The 18106-nt window shown below is 43.1% G+C and overlaps 1 protein-coding gene across 1 annotated transcript in view; it reads right to left on the reverse strand.

The window, feature by feature from the left end:
- Nucleotides 1-18106, reverse strand: part of plcl1 (phospholipase C like 1) — an 84894-nt gene that overhangs the window by 20296 nt on the left and 46492 nt on the right. The window contains exons 2-4 of the mRNA XM_084083862.1: nt 3966-4040; nt 2876-3163; nt 1074-1346 (exon numbers count right to left, since the gene is read on the reverse strand). Of these exons, the coding sequence (XP_083939988.1) occupies nt 1074-1346; nt 2876-3163; nt 3966-4040 (636 nt within the window). The remainder of the gene's footprint in view (nt 1-1073; nt 1347-2875; nt 3164-3965; nt 4041-18106) is intronic.

The raw sequence follows: 18106 nt of genomic DNA on the forward strand, positions 1-18106 counted from the left end.
ACAGAATGCGGTTTTCTCTGCGCTCACCGCTTTGTACAGCACACTGTTCAGGGAAGTCACAGAGGACAGGACAAATAGGTTTTCAAAACTGAAAATTATACCTCTGTACCTCATTACCTAAATTAGGAAACTTTAATAGGTCTGTAGAACTATTGAGGGGCAAAGATAACAAACCTAAGCTATGTTTATCATACACTACACATATTGCCTACCTAAGCTACAGTACATGACTGTTAAAACACACCTACATATTGGGTGGAAACATGTTTCCAACATAGGGTTTTCCTCCCGAGGTCTCAGTATGAACGCAAACTTGTGTCAAATAATTTGGTGTCATTAATTCTCAATGAAACACGAAAATTTCATTCGTTTTAATGTCAGCTTGTTTTAGAAAGCATCATACAGTAAGACATGGAAATCCTATAATCCTTTAATCCTACCCTCACTCTCTCACTCTTTCATCTCTCATCATGTCTTACCTATCCTTCTCTTTGTAATTGTTTTCTATGCACTCTACTAATTGTTTTCTAGGCACTCTACTAATTGTTTTCCAAGCACTCTACAAATTGTTTTCTTTGCACTCCACAATATGTGACCATTTACCCTGTCGTTTGTTGACTACGGTTCACGCCATTTACTCTGATCTTGCACTTCTGGGTAAGAGCGTCTGCTAAATGCCTAAATTGTTCAATTGAAAATTGTCTCGTTCTACCCCCAATCGCTTTGTGTGCATGCGCGTTTGTGTGTGTGTGTGTGTGTGTGTGTGTGTGTGTGTGTGTGTGTGTGTGTGTGTGTGTGTGTGTGTGTGTGTGCGTGTGCGTGTGCGTGTGCATGTGTGTGTGTGTGTGTGTGTGTGTTTGTGTGTATGTGTGATCTTTGCCCCCCACCCCAAAGGGGGCCCCGGAGCCCAAGTTGGGAACCACTGCCTTACTGCATTGACAATACCCCTCCACAGAGTGGCTTACTTGTCTCTCAAACAACTATGGCACCCTGTCACCCATGCTGTTTCAGAACCAAAACATCCATCCCCCTAACACTGACACCACCACAACCACAACCAATACGGCCCTCACCTTTGGCTCCTTGATGCCTGGACAGAGCTTACAGATGGTGGCCACAGCCACGTCCTCCGCCACGATGCCATATCCATCTTCGTCCACCTGGGCGAACTCGGAGGCCAGCCACTCGCTCCTCATCTTGCTGCCCAGGCTGCCCTCCCCCGCCAGGCCGCCCGCTTCGTTCAGTCCACGACCTCCGCTGATGACCGAGGGGTGTGACACCAGGTAGCGCAGACCGGTCACCCAGATGTTGGCTACGTCTGCTGACAACGCCACCAGATCCAGAGACTAGAGGGTTAAGGGGGAGGGGATGGATGGATGGAACGACGGATGAGTGTATGAAACTACAGGTACATTGACATTTCTGGTATTCAGCAAAATGCTTTACCGTCAGAATATAAATGAAGCTTAGATATCACCATTCTCAAGTGGCTGACCGACAGTGGTGGGAAAAAAGTTCTCAATTTTTTACTTAAGTAAAAGTATCAATACTGCAGTGTAGAAATACTCTGTTACAAGTAAAAGTCTGGTAATCAGAATTTACTTGAGTACAAAAGTATTTGCATCAAAATATACCTAAAGTACCAAAAGTAATTGGTACTCATTATGCTCAACAATTTTAAGTTCAACATGTATAAACATCTTTTGAAAATAGCAGATCTACAAGCTCACAATGTGCCACATCGCGACGCATTGTGAGCATGTAGCTTGCATGTTTTGTAATAATAATCTAAATCTGCAAAGTAACTAGTAACTAAAGCTGTCAAATAATTGTAGTGGAGTAAAAGTACAATATTTGCCTCTGAGATCTAATGGAGTAGAAGTAAAAGTATTGAAAATGGGAAATACTCCAGTAAAGTAAAAAAATCCTCAAAAGTGTACTTAAGTGCAGTACTTGAGTAAATGCACTTAGTTACTTTACACCACTGCTGGCCGGATTGTCATGAAAACTGGGAATGATCAGTAAGCTGCTCCGGAAAGATGATTAGCTTTTGGGTCAGAAATGTCAAAGGTCATAATGAAGGGCAATGGCAAACACATGTTGTGTGTGATTGTCTACATCAGTGGTTCTCAACCTTTTTCACGTCAAGGACCCCCAAATTGACATATATTTGGCCGCGGACCACGATCTGAAAAGGTTTTGTGCCATGGACCCCCAGAAGGAGAACATTTTTGATATTTTTAAATAGCCAAGGTATTGGGGCCGGTGGCGCAGTCGGTAGCGCTGTCGCCTCACAGCTAGAAGGTCCTGGGTTCGATTCCCGCCGGGGACGCTGTGGGCACTGGGGGCGTGTCTTCTCCTCCGCGTCACCAGCGCCCATACCCTAGGTGGGGTTGGCAAAAGGGCCTACTCTGTGTGGAGTTTCGATGTTCTCCCCGTGTCTCCTAGGGTAGTTAAAACCCTCACAAAAACATGTAGTAATCCTGGTCACTATACTGCCTCCCCCTGGTCAGCCAGGGCGCCTAATGAAGGGGAAGGGAACTGGTTGGAATAACGTGTTCCTTCCACGCGCTATGTCCAATCAGGGAAACTCCCCCCTATCAGGTGACAAGAAGGTCAGTTGGCTCTCATGCATTGAAGGAGGCATGAGCTCAGCCCTGGCCTCCCTAGGCTGGTGGGGGGAGTGCAGTGCCCAGGATCACTTAGCAAATTGGCACCAGGTGAAAAAAGGGTTACAAAATCGAGGGATAAAAATTAGAAAAAAATAATAAAAATAGCCAAGGTAACACATTTTGCTGGGGACCCCCTGGAACCCCTCCAAGGACCCCTGGGGGTCCCCCGACCCCACTTTGAGAACCACTGGTCTACATAGTACCTGGTAATCATCTCCATGTAGGATGGAGAAGGCCGCCTCCTCAGCCAGGTGTTCAGATAACACCCCGTTGTGGAGGAAGGTCTCCGTGCTCTTCCCGGTGCGGACCTCCCGTATGCCGGTGATGTCCAGCCGAGCGCGGTCCCCGTCTTTCTTGGACGGCTCCCAGCGCAGGCAGCTCAGGTCAGGGTCCAAGGTGTAGAAGCGGCAGTAGACCCTGGAGTTGGGCCGAACCTTTTTCAGCTCGCATCCGCCCTGCATGAAAGCCAGGCAGTCGGCTGCACTGCTCACCTGTACCAGGGTAAGAAAATATACAAGGATGAGGCATCTTTCAATGTTATGCTCAGTTTCAGTGGTGTAAACAAAGTAACGTTTACATTTACATTTAAGTAATGTACTTAAAGGGGAAGACCACTCATTTTCAACATTAAACTATGTCTTTAATACACCTTTAATCCCCCTCAGTACTTTTGGCTGAGGGGGCGGAGCCAAAAGTACACCGTGCGTATGTCACTGATCACATGACCTCAATCAATTATCCTTTTCTAGGCAACACAGAAGGGGGGGGGGACTTTTTTCTTATTTCCACACAACAGCTCTAAGGTGTATTAAAGACATAGTTCAATGTTGAAAATGAGTGGTCTTCCCCTTTAAGTACAATTATGAGGTACTTTTACTTTACTGGAGTATTTCCAATTGTCAATACTTTTACTTCTACTCCACTACATCTCAGAGTCAAATATTGTACTTTTACTCCAGTACAATTATTTACAGTACAAGCTCACAACACGTCGCACCGCGATGCGTTGTGAGCTTGTAGATCTGCTATTTTCAAACATTTTAGTACTTTTACTTTTGGTACTTTAACTACATTTTGATACCAATACTTTTGTACTTTTACTCAAGTAAATTTTGAATTCCGGACTTTTACTTGTAACAGAGAACTTCTACATTGCAGTTTTGATACTTTTACTTAAGTAAAACATTTGAGTACTTTTTCCACCTCAGCTCAGTTTTAGCAAAGCAGAAAACTAAGGATTTTCTTTTTTCTTTTTTTTTGTCAAGGTGTCCGACTGTCAGCTGAGTACAGTACCTTCTTTTCAGATGGTATACTGCTGAAGGACACCGTCTTCTTCCTCCCACTGCCCACCTTTTGTACCGAAGGATCCTGTGAAATTGAAAGATAGAGTTGACGTCAGACCAGGAGTTATTTTTTTTTAATTAAGAAATTCTGTGGAAAAAGAGGGTTAGTCAAAAAACTTAAACTAAACAGAACAAAAAGATGCACCTTTTATTCATTTGGTGTTCTGTAACTGCAGCATGGAGAAAAGCTAACACATGTGTCTAATAACTGGAGGGGAATCATTTACAAAACTCTGTTTTAGAAGCCGGGTTGAACGTCGTAAAAAAAATAGCAAATATAGCCCTAAAACCTCACAAAGCGTCACGATTGATGCGTTGTGAGGTTGAAGATCTGCTATTTTCACAATTTAAATTGATAAAAATAAAGATTTATAAAATATACTGCATCCCCACCGATGCTAAAAATGAATGTCCAGAGGGGGATATCAAAAGCAGAGGCATGGATTCCAACCATTCCCCCCAGAAATCTGAACTCTGCTTAAAATAATACCCTTTCTACATAATAAAGTGAAGGTTTTTCAACCTGATAGGAGCATGCCTGGCATCAGACATATCGGATGACAAAATTGTTGTCAATATTATCCTTGAAACCATGAGTTATTTTTGTATCCTCATCTCCAAACCTGCCAGACAGTTGAAATAACTGGCTTTCACCCAATTATTGTTTTAATTTGTGCCCCTCTTCAAAACCTTGGCTGAAACATTGAACCTGCCACTTCATTTCCTCTTGGTAATTTAGCACCAGTCATAGCATTGCCTAGCTGCCAAGCGTACATGCTGCACACACACACACACACACACACACACACACACACACGTGCACGCAAGCACACACACACCTGTTCAAATACACACACATTCATACAGATAATACACAGACACAAGGCGTGTCGCATGCACGCACGCACGCGGCGTGTCGCACGCACGCACGCACGCACGCACACACCCACACCCACACACACACACACACACACACACACACACACACACACACACACACACACACAGCACCCCCTGCTGAGTTGTTTGCTTCCTGCCCCTGGCCATCTCCAGCTAACAACAGATTGATTGGCAGCTTAGTCACTGGGTGGCGAGCAAATGTCAGGCAAGGTAACTTTCATTAGCTGGAATTTTCTATGAGGTCACTAGTAACTGCTTATTAGCTCTCCATTGACTTGTAGTAATCTAGAATGGACTCAGCTGAAATGACAGCGGAGACAAACAGAATACATTGAGAGCTGCTTGTAGAGAAAGCTATCCACTGTATAGCCCTGCCCTTCTCTCCATCCGTCAGCCCACGGCTGCCCATCTGTGATGCTGAACTACCAAAAAGTAGAATTATTATGTTGTATTTATATTGCCTACTGGATATCTGAAATTATGTAAAACTATAACAAGTGCTCCGGATGGAATATGAAAAATGGGATGGATGCGTCTTGATCACTTGACTATAGAGATAATGCACAATAACCGTGATCCGTGATGTTTGGAACGGGTGGCATTTGTTCCTCAACGTAGTGCGAATGTGCGTGCAAAGTTTCACCGCAATCGGACAATGCGTTCATGATTTGCAGCATTTTGTTCAAAGCGGGCCACTCCTGCAAACTTTAGATGTCAATCTTAGCCAATCATGATGGAATATGAAAAATCCAACAGATCCGTCCTGATCACATGACTATAGAGATCATGTGTACCGATGTGCGTGAAATTTGGATAAAATCTGAAGGATTTACATAAGTTGGCCCCCTGGTGGCACTGTAAAAGGCAGATGTGAAAAATGCAGGGCAAAGGTTTTTCCTTGGCCTCTAGGGAATGCCCTTATAGCTAAAAACACAAATCAGCCTGTTACAGCGCCACTATGAGGCTGAGTTGAAAACTTTCAAGTGGCATTTCTTACTTGGCCTAGTGGGAATGTGTGTGCAAAATTTTACGGAAATCGCACGCTGTGTTCATGATTTGAGGCATTTTGTAGGTGTACAGAATTTTGCCTCCGTCCTGGCGGAGACAATGAATTGTTCAAGAGTCAATAATATGGCTGTGGATGTGCACAAAATAATTCTAATGCACTGCACACCTGTGTCAAACATTTGTAAGCATTTCAAATCCTAATGGAAACTGGATATTTATTCCAAGGAGTAATACAATATAATAAAATATAATGGTCTATAATATTATACAATGAAATATAATTGAATCCACAGCCTACGCAGAGCAGCAGATTTATTCTAATCTATTCTATTGGCTCAGACACATGATGTGAGGCAGAGAGACGATGCAATTCTCCATTTCCAATAGTGTAGAAAGTGAGGAAATTATGTAAGTTTGCACTCAACGCCCGTAAAGCCTGATTTACGTATATGCAGTAAATAGCAGATCACAATGCATTTTGGGCTTGTAGATCGGCAATTTTTGTGTGGGACACTGGCGCGCAACTACGTTTAAATCAGGCTTAAACCCCTCTCAGAAAATACCACTAGCTTGCTTCATTGTAAAATGACCTGTGAAGCTCATCCAAAACAAACACATTATTGCATGTCATCATGCTATTTCAGTGAATGGAGGGCTGTTTTCACATCGTATTTTTAACGTGACATGGCCAGTGCTCTTGTTGAGCCAACCCACTGCTCTCAGGCTCTGAGAGTAATAATAATAATAATAATAATAACAACAATAATAATTGTGTCCCTTTTAGTTGTTTTGGGGGTATTTGCACATACCTGGTATTTGTCCTCTGAATTTCCCCATCATAACTATTAGGAGTAGTGGATGCCATTAATACGGCACCTAGGGAGCAGTTAGGGCAGGGTTAAGAGTCTTGCTGAGGCACACTTCGACATATAGACTGGGCAGACCAGGGGTCGATCCTTCCGATTCCCAGACGGCCTCTCTACCCACTCAGTTACAGCCTACAATGACAATGTATTCGCAACTACACAACAAAGCATCCCCTCCCTTTAATCTCGATATGTGACATACATATATAGCACTTTTAGCAAATGACCTACATTTTACAAAGCATATAGACCCAGGCTGTGAGTTTCTGAGTAAGCGGTGCAGTTTACTTTTATTGCATTACGTAAATGGAGAAAAGTCTACTCCAAGAGCTTAAAGCATAAAGAGCAGGGCGAGTTACTGCAGGAGTGACGCTTGTTTTCTGTGTGTGAAATCATCAATGCGTGACCCTGTGAACGTGGGCGAAGTGCTGCGTGACTGAGCCAGACATACAGTAGTGGTAACCTGACATTGCTCTCCCGATCAATAATGAACGTCACAGGAGCATGGAGGGGCAACCTGAGCTCTGTGTGTTCGAGGCAGAGCACACACATCCTCTGTGACAGGTGTGACCTTTTTTAAGCCTTAATGCCTACAACCCCTCTTTTTTTAAAAGCACTGCGTGCTCTGACTAATACACAGTAAAATCTTGAGTGTTAAATTAACTCGGTAATACTGTACAAATGGACCCATAAGGGTGCCTTAATCCTAACAAGCTATGGAGGCCTGTTGACTCCTTCCAGAACACCCACTGCAGGTCCAAAGCTGTCATTTACAAGTGACCTCACTTACACATGAGGTCAGGAGAGAGAGAGAGAGAGAGAGAGAGAGAGAGAGAGAGAGAGAGAGAGAGAGAGAGAGAGAGAGAGAGAGAGAGAGAGAGAGAGAGAGGCCTTAAAATCATTGCCCCAGTACATTCATTAAATCGAAAACACGACCATGTATTGATTTCCAATGAGTGAGACACAGAGACAGAGAGCACAGTTTCCAATACAGACCAGCAGCCACTTGTTTGTCTTTATTCCCAATAAAATTACTTTTTTATTAGGTTGGAAGGCAGTGGTCAGCGAGGGTGCAGCATAGACAGGCTTAAAGAAAGCAGGTCAGCGTGGATTTAGGTGGACAGGCCAGGGTGAGGTGGCACTGGGGAGGGTGGGGAGGGGGGGGACACTGCTTTGTGTCCGTCAGCCTCTGGCTAAACCATTTATGCCCTATTTTCAAACATTTTCGATCAATCAATCAAAACTTTTCAATAATTTAAAAAAATAAAAAATTACCCCAAAAGCACTCAATCTACAAGCTCACAACCTGTCTCATTGTGATGCATTGTGAGCCTGTAGATCAGATATAAAAAATGTTTATAGAAAATTAATACATTTTCGCCTATAATGACGTCAGGTTAAAGTGGTGTGTGTGTGTGTGTGTGTGTGTGTGTGTGTGTGTGTGCGTGCGTGCGTGCGTGCGTGCGTGCGTGCGTGCGTGCGTGCGTGCGTGCGTGCGTGCGTGCGTGCGTGCGTGCGTGTCTCTCTCTGACATCACATCTGGATATGTGTCGCCGGTGCCTGGCTGGCACGGTGGGCATAAAAAGGAGAAAAAAAGAAAACTGCTGCTGACGCCCTAGCTGCCACGGCGACACACGATGCCCTCCAGGAAACTATGGCAACGTCCCCATAATGCTTTTAATGCAGCATTGTGTTTGGCCTTAAAAGGACATCTATCAGTTATAATCCCCTACCCACCCTAAGCTCTCTCTGTGTCTTTCTCTCTCCCCTCACTCTCTCTCCCTTTATGTCTCCCAGTGGGCGGAAAGTACATTTACTGAAGTGCTGTACGTAAGCAGAATTTCAAGGTACTTTTGCATTACTTGAGCATTTCCATTTCTTGATACTTCTGCCCCAACATGTCTCGATGCCACAGGTTGTGAGCTTAGATCTGCTATTTAAAAGCCAAAGTATAAAATTGTGGTTAATGATCAATAAATAATTATAGTGCAATAACATGATATGATTCTGAAATGAGTATTCTGCATAATGAGTACCTTTACTTTTGCTACTTTAAGTATAATTTGATGCTAATACTTTTGTACTTTGACTTAAGTAAGATTTTGAATACAGGACTTTTACTTGTATTTTTACACTGTGGTATTGCTACTATTATTGGAGTCCAAAAAAATGAATCTCTTCCACCACTGTTCTCCTTATGTCTCCCTCTTCTTCTCATCCTCTCCCACTCTCTCTCATAGTCCGTGAGCCAGGGGGGTTGGTCAGTATCATCTGAGGGGAATAATGCTCATAGTGATTTTTGTCAAGGTATGCATGTCTAGAGTTAGAAAATATGTGATAGCCTTGCACCAATGGTAGCTTTATGGGTGCTATCATGCATTTTATTTTATAACACTAACATTATATGGGTCAATATATGAAAACATACTATTAACCCCCCAAAAAAATATATACAAAAGGTTTTTCAATTGGTTCCGGTACCTCTAGGCATGCTTAAGAACATACAAAAAAATCTGCCTGGCTGCCAGGAGCTTAAATGGCTTTATGATACTGTTCAACCTAGATGGTTGGATGGTTTTGGTGACTAAAACTAGGTTTTAGGGTTCAAGGAATGTGGCTGAATCAGTGAAATTACCATCAGTTAATTATTTATTGCCAAATCAAAGATGGTGTCCATCCCATGGCGATGTTCCATTGTACTAAATTATGTTAAAAAATATATATAAATATACATAGATTGGTGAAGCAATAGGAAGCGCCGCTTCCTATTGCCGGCTGGGTTTGGATCTGCCCTTCAAGACCATCGATTGGGCTCGTTCTTTCAGTCTACCTCACAATTGACATGGAGCCATTTGTTGACACCTTGCAGGTATGGAATCAGCCAGAACAGCTCTATAATGTAATTGTGCATCCCGGTGGGATGCATGTTATACAGTCATTCTTCAGCTGCATTGCAAAACTGATGCAAGGTTCAGCACTGGAAGTGGAAAGGCATGTGGTTGCAGCACATGACAGGCAAGTTCAGTGGTCGCTCCTGAGTGTATCAGCAGCACTCTTGAAGTGGTTTCTATCAACTGGGCCAAAGACATTTGAACAGATACAGCAGTGGCCTACCTGGACACAGCGCATCTCCATCCTAGTTGTTTCCATTTGTTGTTCTCCCAGAGGTCAAAATTAACCTTGACCTGACCTTTAACATGATTGACCTGATATTTAAAAAATAAGAACAGGAATGGATTCTACACATATGAAAACCCTAAAAAAGAGGTATTACACAGAGATATTCTAAGACAATGATTAAAAGTAAAAAAAATTGCCAGGCGTGCGTTTAGTGGCCATTTTGGATATTTTCTTACACGCTTGCCTGTAATAGAAAAATATTCTAGATATGCTAATTTTAACAACCTTTCTGAACAATATATAGTCTGAGCTTTATCCCAACCATTTTTCAAAGAGAGAGGGTCAATAATAAGAGAGAACCATCTAATCAGTTTGAAGTAGAATGCTTCATTCGTATTTTAAAACTGTGTTTTGGCTTATGGTTATAAAACGAGTGATAACACACAGAAAGCTACCACCGATACAAGGCTATCACATTTTTCCTAGCACTAGGGGTGTGTACCCAAAAATCTCCTTTGCTCCGATTTTCACATTCCCTCCATCCGCTGATTTGTTGCCAGGGATGAATCTCCGCACAGATGGAGAGAGACGGCGAAAGAGAGGGAATAAAGCAACAAAGCAAAGAAAGGCAGATCAGATAAAGATTGGAGAATAGCATGGAGATGGAAGAGCAACCTAGACAGAAAAAGACAGAAGGAAGGGACATTTGAAGTAGGTGAGAGGGGAAAGGAAAAAGGAAGGAAGTCAATGCAGTCAGCAAATGGCGGTAAAATTGGTCTTAAAAACAGACCCCGAGCCATTGAGCAAATTTTATGAAATGATACATTTGTCAAAGACTGAAAGGGGTGTTGAAATGGAAGAGCAGAAGAGAGAGTTATAAAAGTACAGCTGACTACATTAGAAGGATAGAGAGATGGATAGAAGATAATAGGCCCTTTGTTTCAAGCATAGCAGATGGCACAATTAAAATATCAGGCACACAGATAGGTGATTTCAATAGCATTTTAACGACTTTGGAGAAAATCTAAACAAACGCAAACGTTACCCTGGCCTTCCTCCACTATACATCATCGCAGCTCTTCACTGCACAATGTCATTCAACAGCCTATAGTCACATATGTTGTCTGGCTACCTTCACATGACCTAAGAGGGGGAGTAAATGAGCCATGACTAGAAGAATAAATGTTACCTGTGACGATAACACACGCACGCACGCGAGCGTGTGCACACACACACACACACACACACACACACACACACACACACACACACACACACACACACACACACACACACATCCATTAATTGACTAATTCATTAACCCAATTACTCAACCTTCACTAATACCTTGACAACAGACAAACACATGTACATACATGCATGCATTAACAAACGGATGCATGCTAATTTGCTAAATGTTGACGCATGCAGCCATGCAATCGCAGACACCCACAGACACGTCCATCCAACCCTGCAAAACTCTCTCTCCAACACGTGTACACAGACGCAGGCACATTTCCCCACGCATTACCCTCCCCTAACTAAAACAACACCTGGCATTAGCATTAATCCAGGCCCACACCCTCTCTCCCAACCATCTATGATCCTCTGATCTTGCTAATGATCCCCCCACACAGCAGCATTAGATTACCACAATAGATTACGGCCTTGGATTTAGCACCGAGCTGCCGCGCATCCACAGCTCCATGGGGCGGGCGAGCCAAACCACGATAGATGGAATGTCAGGAGAGAGAGAGCACGCAGCATCCTGCAGCTTGCATTGAAGCACGCAGTAAACACTGAAGTAATCTTCAGTGTTAAAGCTGCAATCCATAAGATTTGTGTCCCGTATGTGGGCTGAAATGTCTACAGTTGAGCTAAGAAGGAACACTGGCTTGTGCAGGGGAGATATTACGCTTTGAGCGTCAGGCAATACCGCTATTCAACCAGTAGTGGTCCCACCCAACCACAGGGTTTAAATATCTCAATGGAAGAGTTTTTTCAGAAAACTGTTATGAAATATAAGACATTTCTAGAATCGGCCTCAGGTCTTAATGGGTAAAAGAAGCTTTAATTTAACTCCAAGAGGGTATAAATGGATCCAAAAGGTCCCTTACAGATGCATTTGTACACTCCATCAGTTAAATGAATACCAAGGATTTTGCTGTGCAGGGTAGAACAGCCCCACACCGGATTACTGAGAGACCGGCACTGCAAAACGCACGCAGAAACAGGCATCCTGGGTGGAAGCGTATTGTCTTATATAGCAAGCAACTGCTGCCATCAGGTTATGGTGGAATTAGTGTGTGTGGGGTTTGTGTCACACAAAAACATCACACACACACTGTACACATGCACTCACAAATAAAAAAAAACACATTTGCACTGACTGACACTAATCCTGCTCATTGGTAGAGAGAGCGTAAAGCAGAAAATGAGACAGGACACCTACTGTACACTATATGTACAGTATATGATGTATACTATATGATTGCATATGAGTATGTACATGATTTATCAGCACAGTAATGACAGGATTAACCACTTAAACCATACAGTATACTTCGTTGACTGCAGCCCCAGGGGGTCTACTGTACTTGGCCACCTCATTTTTTCCCTCCACACCAAATCTCTACGCCGAAAACAGATGCATTGCAAAGCGTTGTGAGCTTGTAGATCTGCTATTTTTGCTTAATGTTTGGCTATTTTAAATTATCTTTATATTTTATGCATGTTGTGTGACAGTGTGAACGCCTGTCTGTCAACATACAGAGTCTAAGTCTGTGCGTCTGTGTGTTAAGTTTTGTGTCAGCCTGTGTGCCAACACAGGCCGACAAATACCTACACTAAGCGCATGTGTGGGTGCATGTGTGCTTAAGGACATGTGCATGAATGGACCCTATACATGCATGTGTGTGGGTGCATTGTATTCATTTACTGCAGTTGTTCTCAAACCTTTTCATGTCAAGGACCCCTATTTGTAAAGATTTTGTCCCAGGGACCCCCATAAAAGAAGATTAAGTGAAGATTTGTCAAGACTGTTCAACATTTTTGCTACGCATTGAGAGCATGTAGATCAACTATCATCTTGAAGATCAGATAGGACCCCTGGGTGTATCCCAATTTGTGAGTAAGTAAAAGTAAGTAAGCCTTGCCGAGCCCTGAGGCCCATAGGGCAGGAGCCTATCTCCTGTTTCCTTAGCGTGAGGCAGCCTGATGTACAAGTACACCCCCTGGACATGATGCTAGTAAGTCGCAGGGACTTACCCCAATCCAACCCTTGATGCTGAGTGCCAAGCAGGGAGACACTGGGTCCCATTATTAGAGTCTTTGGTATGACCCGGGCGGGGATCGAACCCCGACCTCCCAGTCTCAGGACTGACACAGGATAAACAAGTGATTTTGGAAGTGATGACACAAAGAAATGAGTAGATAAAATTGGAAGTGGAACACCATCAAATTTAAGCTGATAAATGGGTACTCTCTCCCAATTGGCTAATATTTGGCCACCCAACTGAAAATGTATTTTCTGTTTATTAAAGAGCTGGAGAGACGAGGAGACCTCTGTTCTGTTACTGAACAAACACTCTATCTATAGCAATGATTGCTATAGTGCTTTAACCTGTTAACAAAAAACGTTTTATTTTAACAAAAAAATATCACTTATGTTATCTACCTTTAAGTGGTCAGATGGATGGGCCACGAACGCTTATGAGACTTTCAAGTGGGCCCTGATCCAGAAAAGGTTGAGATTTGAGAACCACTAACCCACCATCCAGCATGGCCAACAACAATACCACTAACCCACCGTTCAGCATGGCCAACAACAATACCACTAACCCACCGTTCAGCACGGCCAACAACAATACCACTAACCCACCGTTCAGCATGGCCAACAACAATACCACTAACCCACCGTTCAGCATGGCCAACAACAATACCACTAACCCACCGTTCAGCACGGCCAACAACAATACCACTAACCCACCGTTCAGCATGGCCAACAACAATACCACTAACCCACCGTTCAGCATGGCCAAAACAATACCACTAACCCACCGTTCAGCACGGCCAACAACAATACCACTAACCCACCGTTCAGCACGGCCAACAACAATACCACTAACCCACCGTTCAGCATGTCCAACAACAATACCACTAACCCACCGTTCAGCACGGCCAACAACAATACCACTAACCCCCCGTTCAGCATGGCCAAAACAATACCACTAACCCACCGTTCAGCATGGCCAACAACAATACTGATGTGTGTGTGTGTGTGTGTGTGTGTGTGTGTGTGTGTGTGTGTGTGTGTGTGTGTGTGTGTGTGTGTGTGTGTGTGTGTGTGTGTGTGTGTGTGTGTGTGCGCGCGCGTGTGCGTGCGTGTATTGTGTGTGTGTGTGTGTGTGTTCCAACTCTTTCAGCTGTCTTCATGGATTCACATCATGTCTTGATTTTGCTCCGCCCCCCCCCCCCCAGTAAATTACGGGCTCCCATTCGCTCTCATATCATTAACCCATCAACCTCCGCCAAATTCAGTTCTGGGTTTATCTCCTCTGCCACTCCTCCTGTCCTCTCCCACTCCACTGACAATCAGCTCAACTACTTTAACAGCATCTGCCTAACTACCCTTGACCTTGTCGCTCTATTTAAAACCCGTAGCAACACCTAACATCACCTCACCCTGGCTCAATGATCACACCCACGCACTTAAAAGGGAACTTAGGAAATCTGTACGGAAATGGAAAGCCACAAAAATGTGTTCTATGAAATCATGAAAGATCTCATGAAATCTTACAATAACTCAGTTAAAGATGCCAGAGCAAATTACTTCTCCAATCTCATTGCCAAGAACTACCAGAACTGTCTTTATAGTCAGGGCTGTTAAGTCCATTTTTATGTTACAATCGTTCACTTTGCGATACAAGCGCCAAATTTGGCATGAACAATGCCTAGGACCTACTTTTGCAGAAAAGCCCGTTAGCCACGCAAAAAATCCAATATTTCCGAAATGGCTGCTGGCTCAAGACATTTTATGTGTATTTTGACCTGGATTGTGATTGGATTTTGATTATTTTGGTATCAACATATAGTTTTGACTCCCCCGCCCCCTCCCCCGTTAGCCACATGAAAAAAAAACAATATGGCTGCCATTTTCCAAAATGGCTTCTGGCAAAAGGCATGTTATGTGTATTTTTACCTGGATTGTGATTGGATTATCCAATTTTGATTATTTTGGCATCAGAATATAGTTTTGACTCCGCCCCCTCCCCCGTTAGCCACGCAAAAAAAAAAACAATATGGCTGCCACTTTCCAAAATGGCTGCTGGGGAAAGACATTTTATGAGTATTTTGCCCTGGATTGTGATTGGATTTTGATTATTTTGGTATCAACATATGAGTTTTTACCGGCTGTGCGTCATAATCACCCGTTATGAGCTTCGTGAGACATTTTAAACCACATCATGTTGTACCGCAAACTTAACTTAAACTGTCATTTACTTGACTAATTAGTAAATGATAAACACACAAAATGAGAAACACATGGCGTGGCTTCGATGTGGATCTCTGCCGTCATGGTAATGATGTCATATTGATGACATCACTCTTGCCCAATTATGGAGGGGGCGGAATCCTGCACACATCGGTGTTGCTAGGTATGCATGGCAACCGATTATGTTGTGAGTGAGGTCAGACCAAAGCTCTGCTCAGATATATGAGGTGTGAAGTTACTTTAGACTTCCACTTCTAGACCAGAAGATGCTGTGTCCACACGTGTTGTGAGAGAAAGGTATACAGAACTTTGGTAGACAAAGAATGCAGGGAGATTGAGAGGGCAAATTTTCCAGCCTCAACAGAACCTACAACTCTGTTCCCATCACAGTCCATGTACAGCAGCAGCGCTGACCATGAACCGCCACTCCTGGGAGGAGTGTGGTCCCAATCCTCCCAGACTAAGCTCTCCTGTTCTGAGTGTACCTTCACGTCTCATCCGAGCCACGACAACCTCAACCGCCAACCGCTGAGGCATGGACATATCTGCTCAGAGGCCCGTCAGCAAATAGTCAGCTCTGTAACCAGCCGGAAACAAGGAGACACAGACCCACCAAAATCTCAAAGTCATCAACGGTTTACCAGGTTTTAACTCAACCAGGAGATGTAAAGAAAAATCAGACGATTCACAAAGGAAAGAAAACTCACATCTGTAAACAGTGTGACAAAGGTTTCAGTGAGTCAGGTAGTCTGAACAGACACCAGCGTGTCCACACTGGAGAGAAACCTTTCCACTGTAAACGGTGTGACAAGAGTTTCAGTGACTTAGGTCATCTGAACAGACACCAGCATGTCCACACTGGAGAGAAACCTTTCCACTGTAAACGGTGTGACAAGAGTTTCAGTGACTTAGGTAGTCTGACGACACACCAGCGTATCCACACTGGAGAGAAACCTTTCTACTGTAAACTATGTGACAAGAGTTTCAGTGTCTTAGGTAGTCTGACGACACACCAGCGTATTCACACTGGAGAAAAACCTTTCTACTGTAAACTATGTGACAAGAGTTTAAGTGTCTTAGGAAATCTGACGACACACCAGCGTATCCACACTGGAGAAAAACCTTTCTACTGTAAACTATGTGACAAGAGTTTCAGTGCCTTAAGTCATCTGACGACACATCAGCGTATTCACACTGGAGAACAACCTTTCCATAATGATCTCACAGAGCATTCCCATCCACGGTGGAGGCTAATATAACCAAATCAGGCTGTTACTGCATGCTTACATAGAGAGAGGAGCAACGATCCGGTGGGAGGTTACCATAATGCTTCATTTATGCACGTACCGCATGCTGCAGACCGCATGCTGCAGAAATACAAGGTTATCCAGTTTTAAAGGTGTCCTACCACTAACAAAGATGAAAATGATGTAAATATGCATTGCTAGAATGAACATATTTATTTGATCTTGGTACAAACAAAAATCAAGTGGTATTCTCTTTTTTATATATATATATATATATATATATATATATATATATATATATATATATATATATATATATATATATATATATATATATATATATTAAAATATATATCAATTCAATGGTTACAACTGGTTCAGAATGCTGCCTCCCGGGTACTGACCGGCACTAAAAAGTATGATCATATTTCACCAATTCTAGCATCCCTCATTGGCTCCTAATCACTTTCAGAATTAAAAAAAAAATGTTATTAATTACCTTTAAGGCCATCTCTGGTCTGGCCCCATCGTACATCTCCGACCTACTTGAGCCATATAAACCAGAGTGCAATATGAGGTCCTCAGACAAAGCTCTACTCGAAATCCCATTTTTTCCCTGAAAAAACAAAAGGTGATCGGGCCTTTGCTTTTAGAGCTCCGACTCTCTGGAATGCCCTCCCCTTAGAGATCAGGCTTGCAGAGTCTGTGCCCCGGTTCAAATCCCTCCTGAAAACCCACCCATTGTGTCCTACTGTATTGCTGCAAAATTTCTTTTTTTTCTCTCTCTCCTTGCTTTTAATGTTTTCATACATATATATATTTTCTTTTTGTGCTCTTCTACTGTATGGTGTATTTTATCTCTGTGAAGCACTTTGTAACTTTGTTTCAAAAGGTGCTATATAAATAAAGCTTTATTATTATTATTATTATCTGATCCTCATCACATGGGGCAACATGATGTATATGAAAAGTTGAAAATAATATGCTTTCACTCTTCTGTGGTGCAGGGAATCCAAAGCCCCACAAGTACATCCAAAAAGAAAAGGAATTCACCTCTGCATTGAATTTATTAAAGGATCAATGTTGAGCTTTTAATAAATTCAATGTAGAGGTGATCCGGTGTGTGCGTGCATTCTTTTTGCCTACATAAATGAAACCCATTCAGTCAGTGAAGGACCACAGAGAGGCCACACACACCGTCTTACCCGTGTCACCTCCCCAACCCTTAAATCTGCCACCTCTCTCTCCAGGCATCTGCTGCTCTCTCTAGCTCTTTCTTTGTCATCCTCTTCACACTCTTCGGCCTTGGTTTTTCCTGGCTCCACCTAATGCTTCCTTTAACCCCCCCCCCCCAAAGCTCTGTGCAGCACGTCTTCCTTAGCTTGTCTCTCCTCCCTATGTTTCCTACTTGCTCTTTCTGTTTTATCTAGCTCCTAAGGCTCTCTCTAAACTCCTT

The sequence above is a fragment of the Gymnoscopelus microlampas genome (assembly GCF_963454915.1).
Source record: "Gymnoscopelus microlampas genome assembly, chromosome: 17".
NCBI lineage: Eukaryota > Metazoa > Chordata > Actinopteri > Myctophiformes > Myctophidae > Gymnoscopelus > Gymnoscopelus microlampas.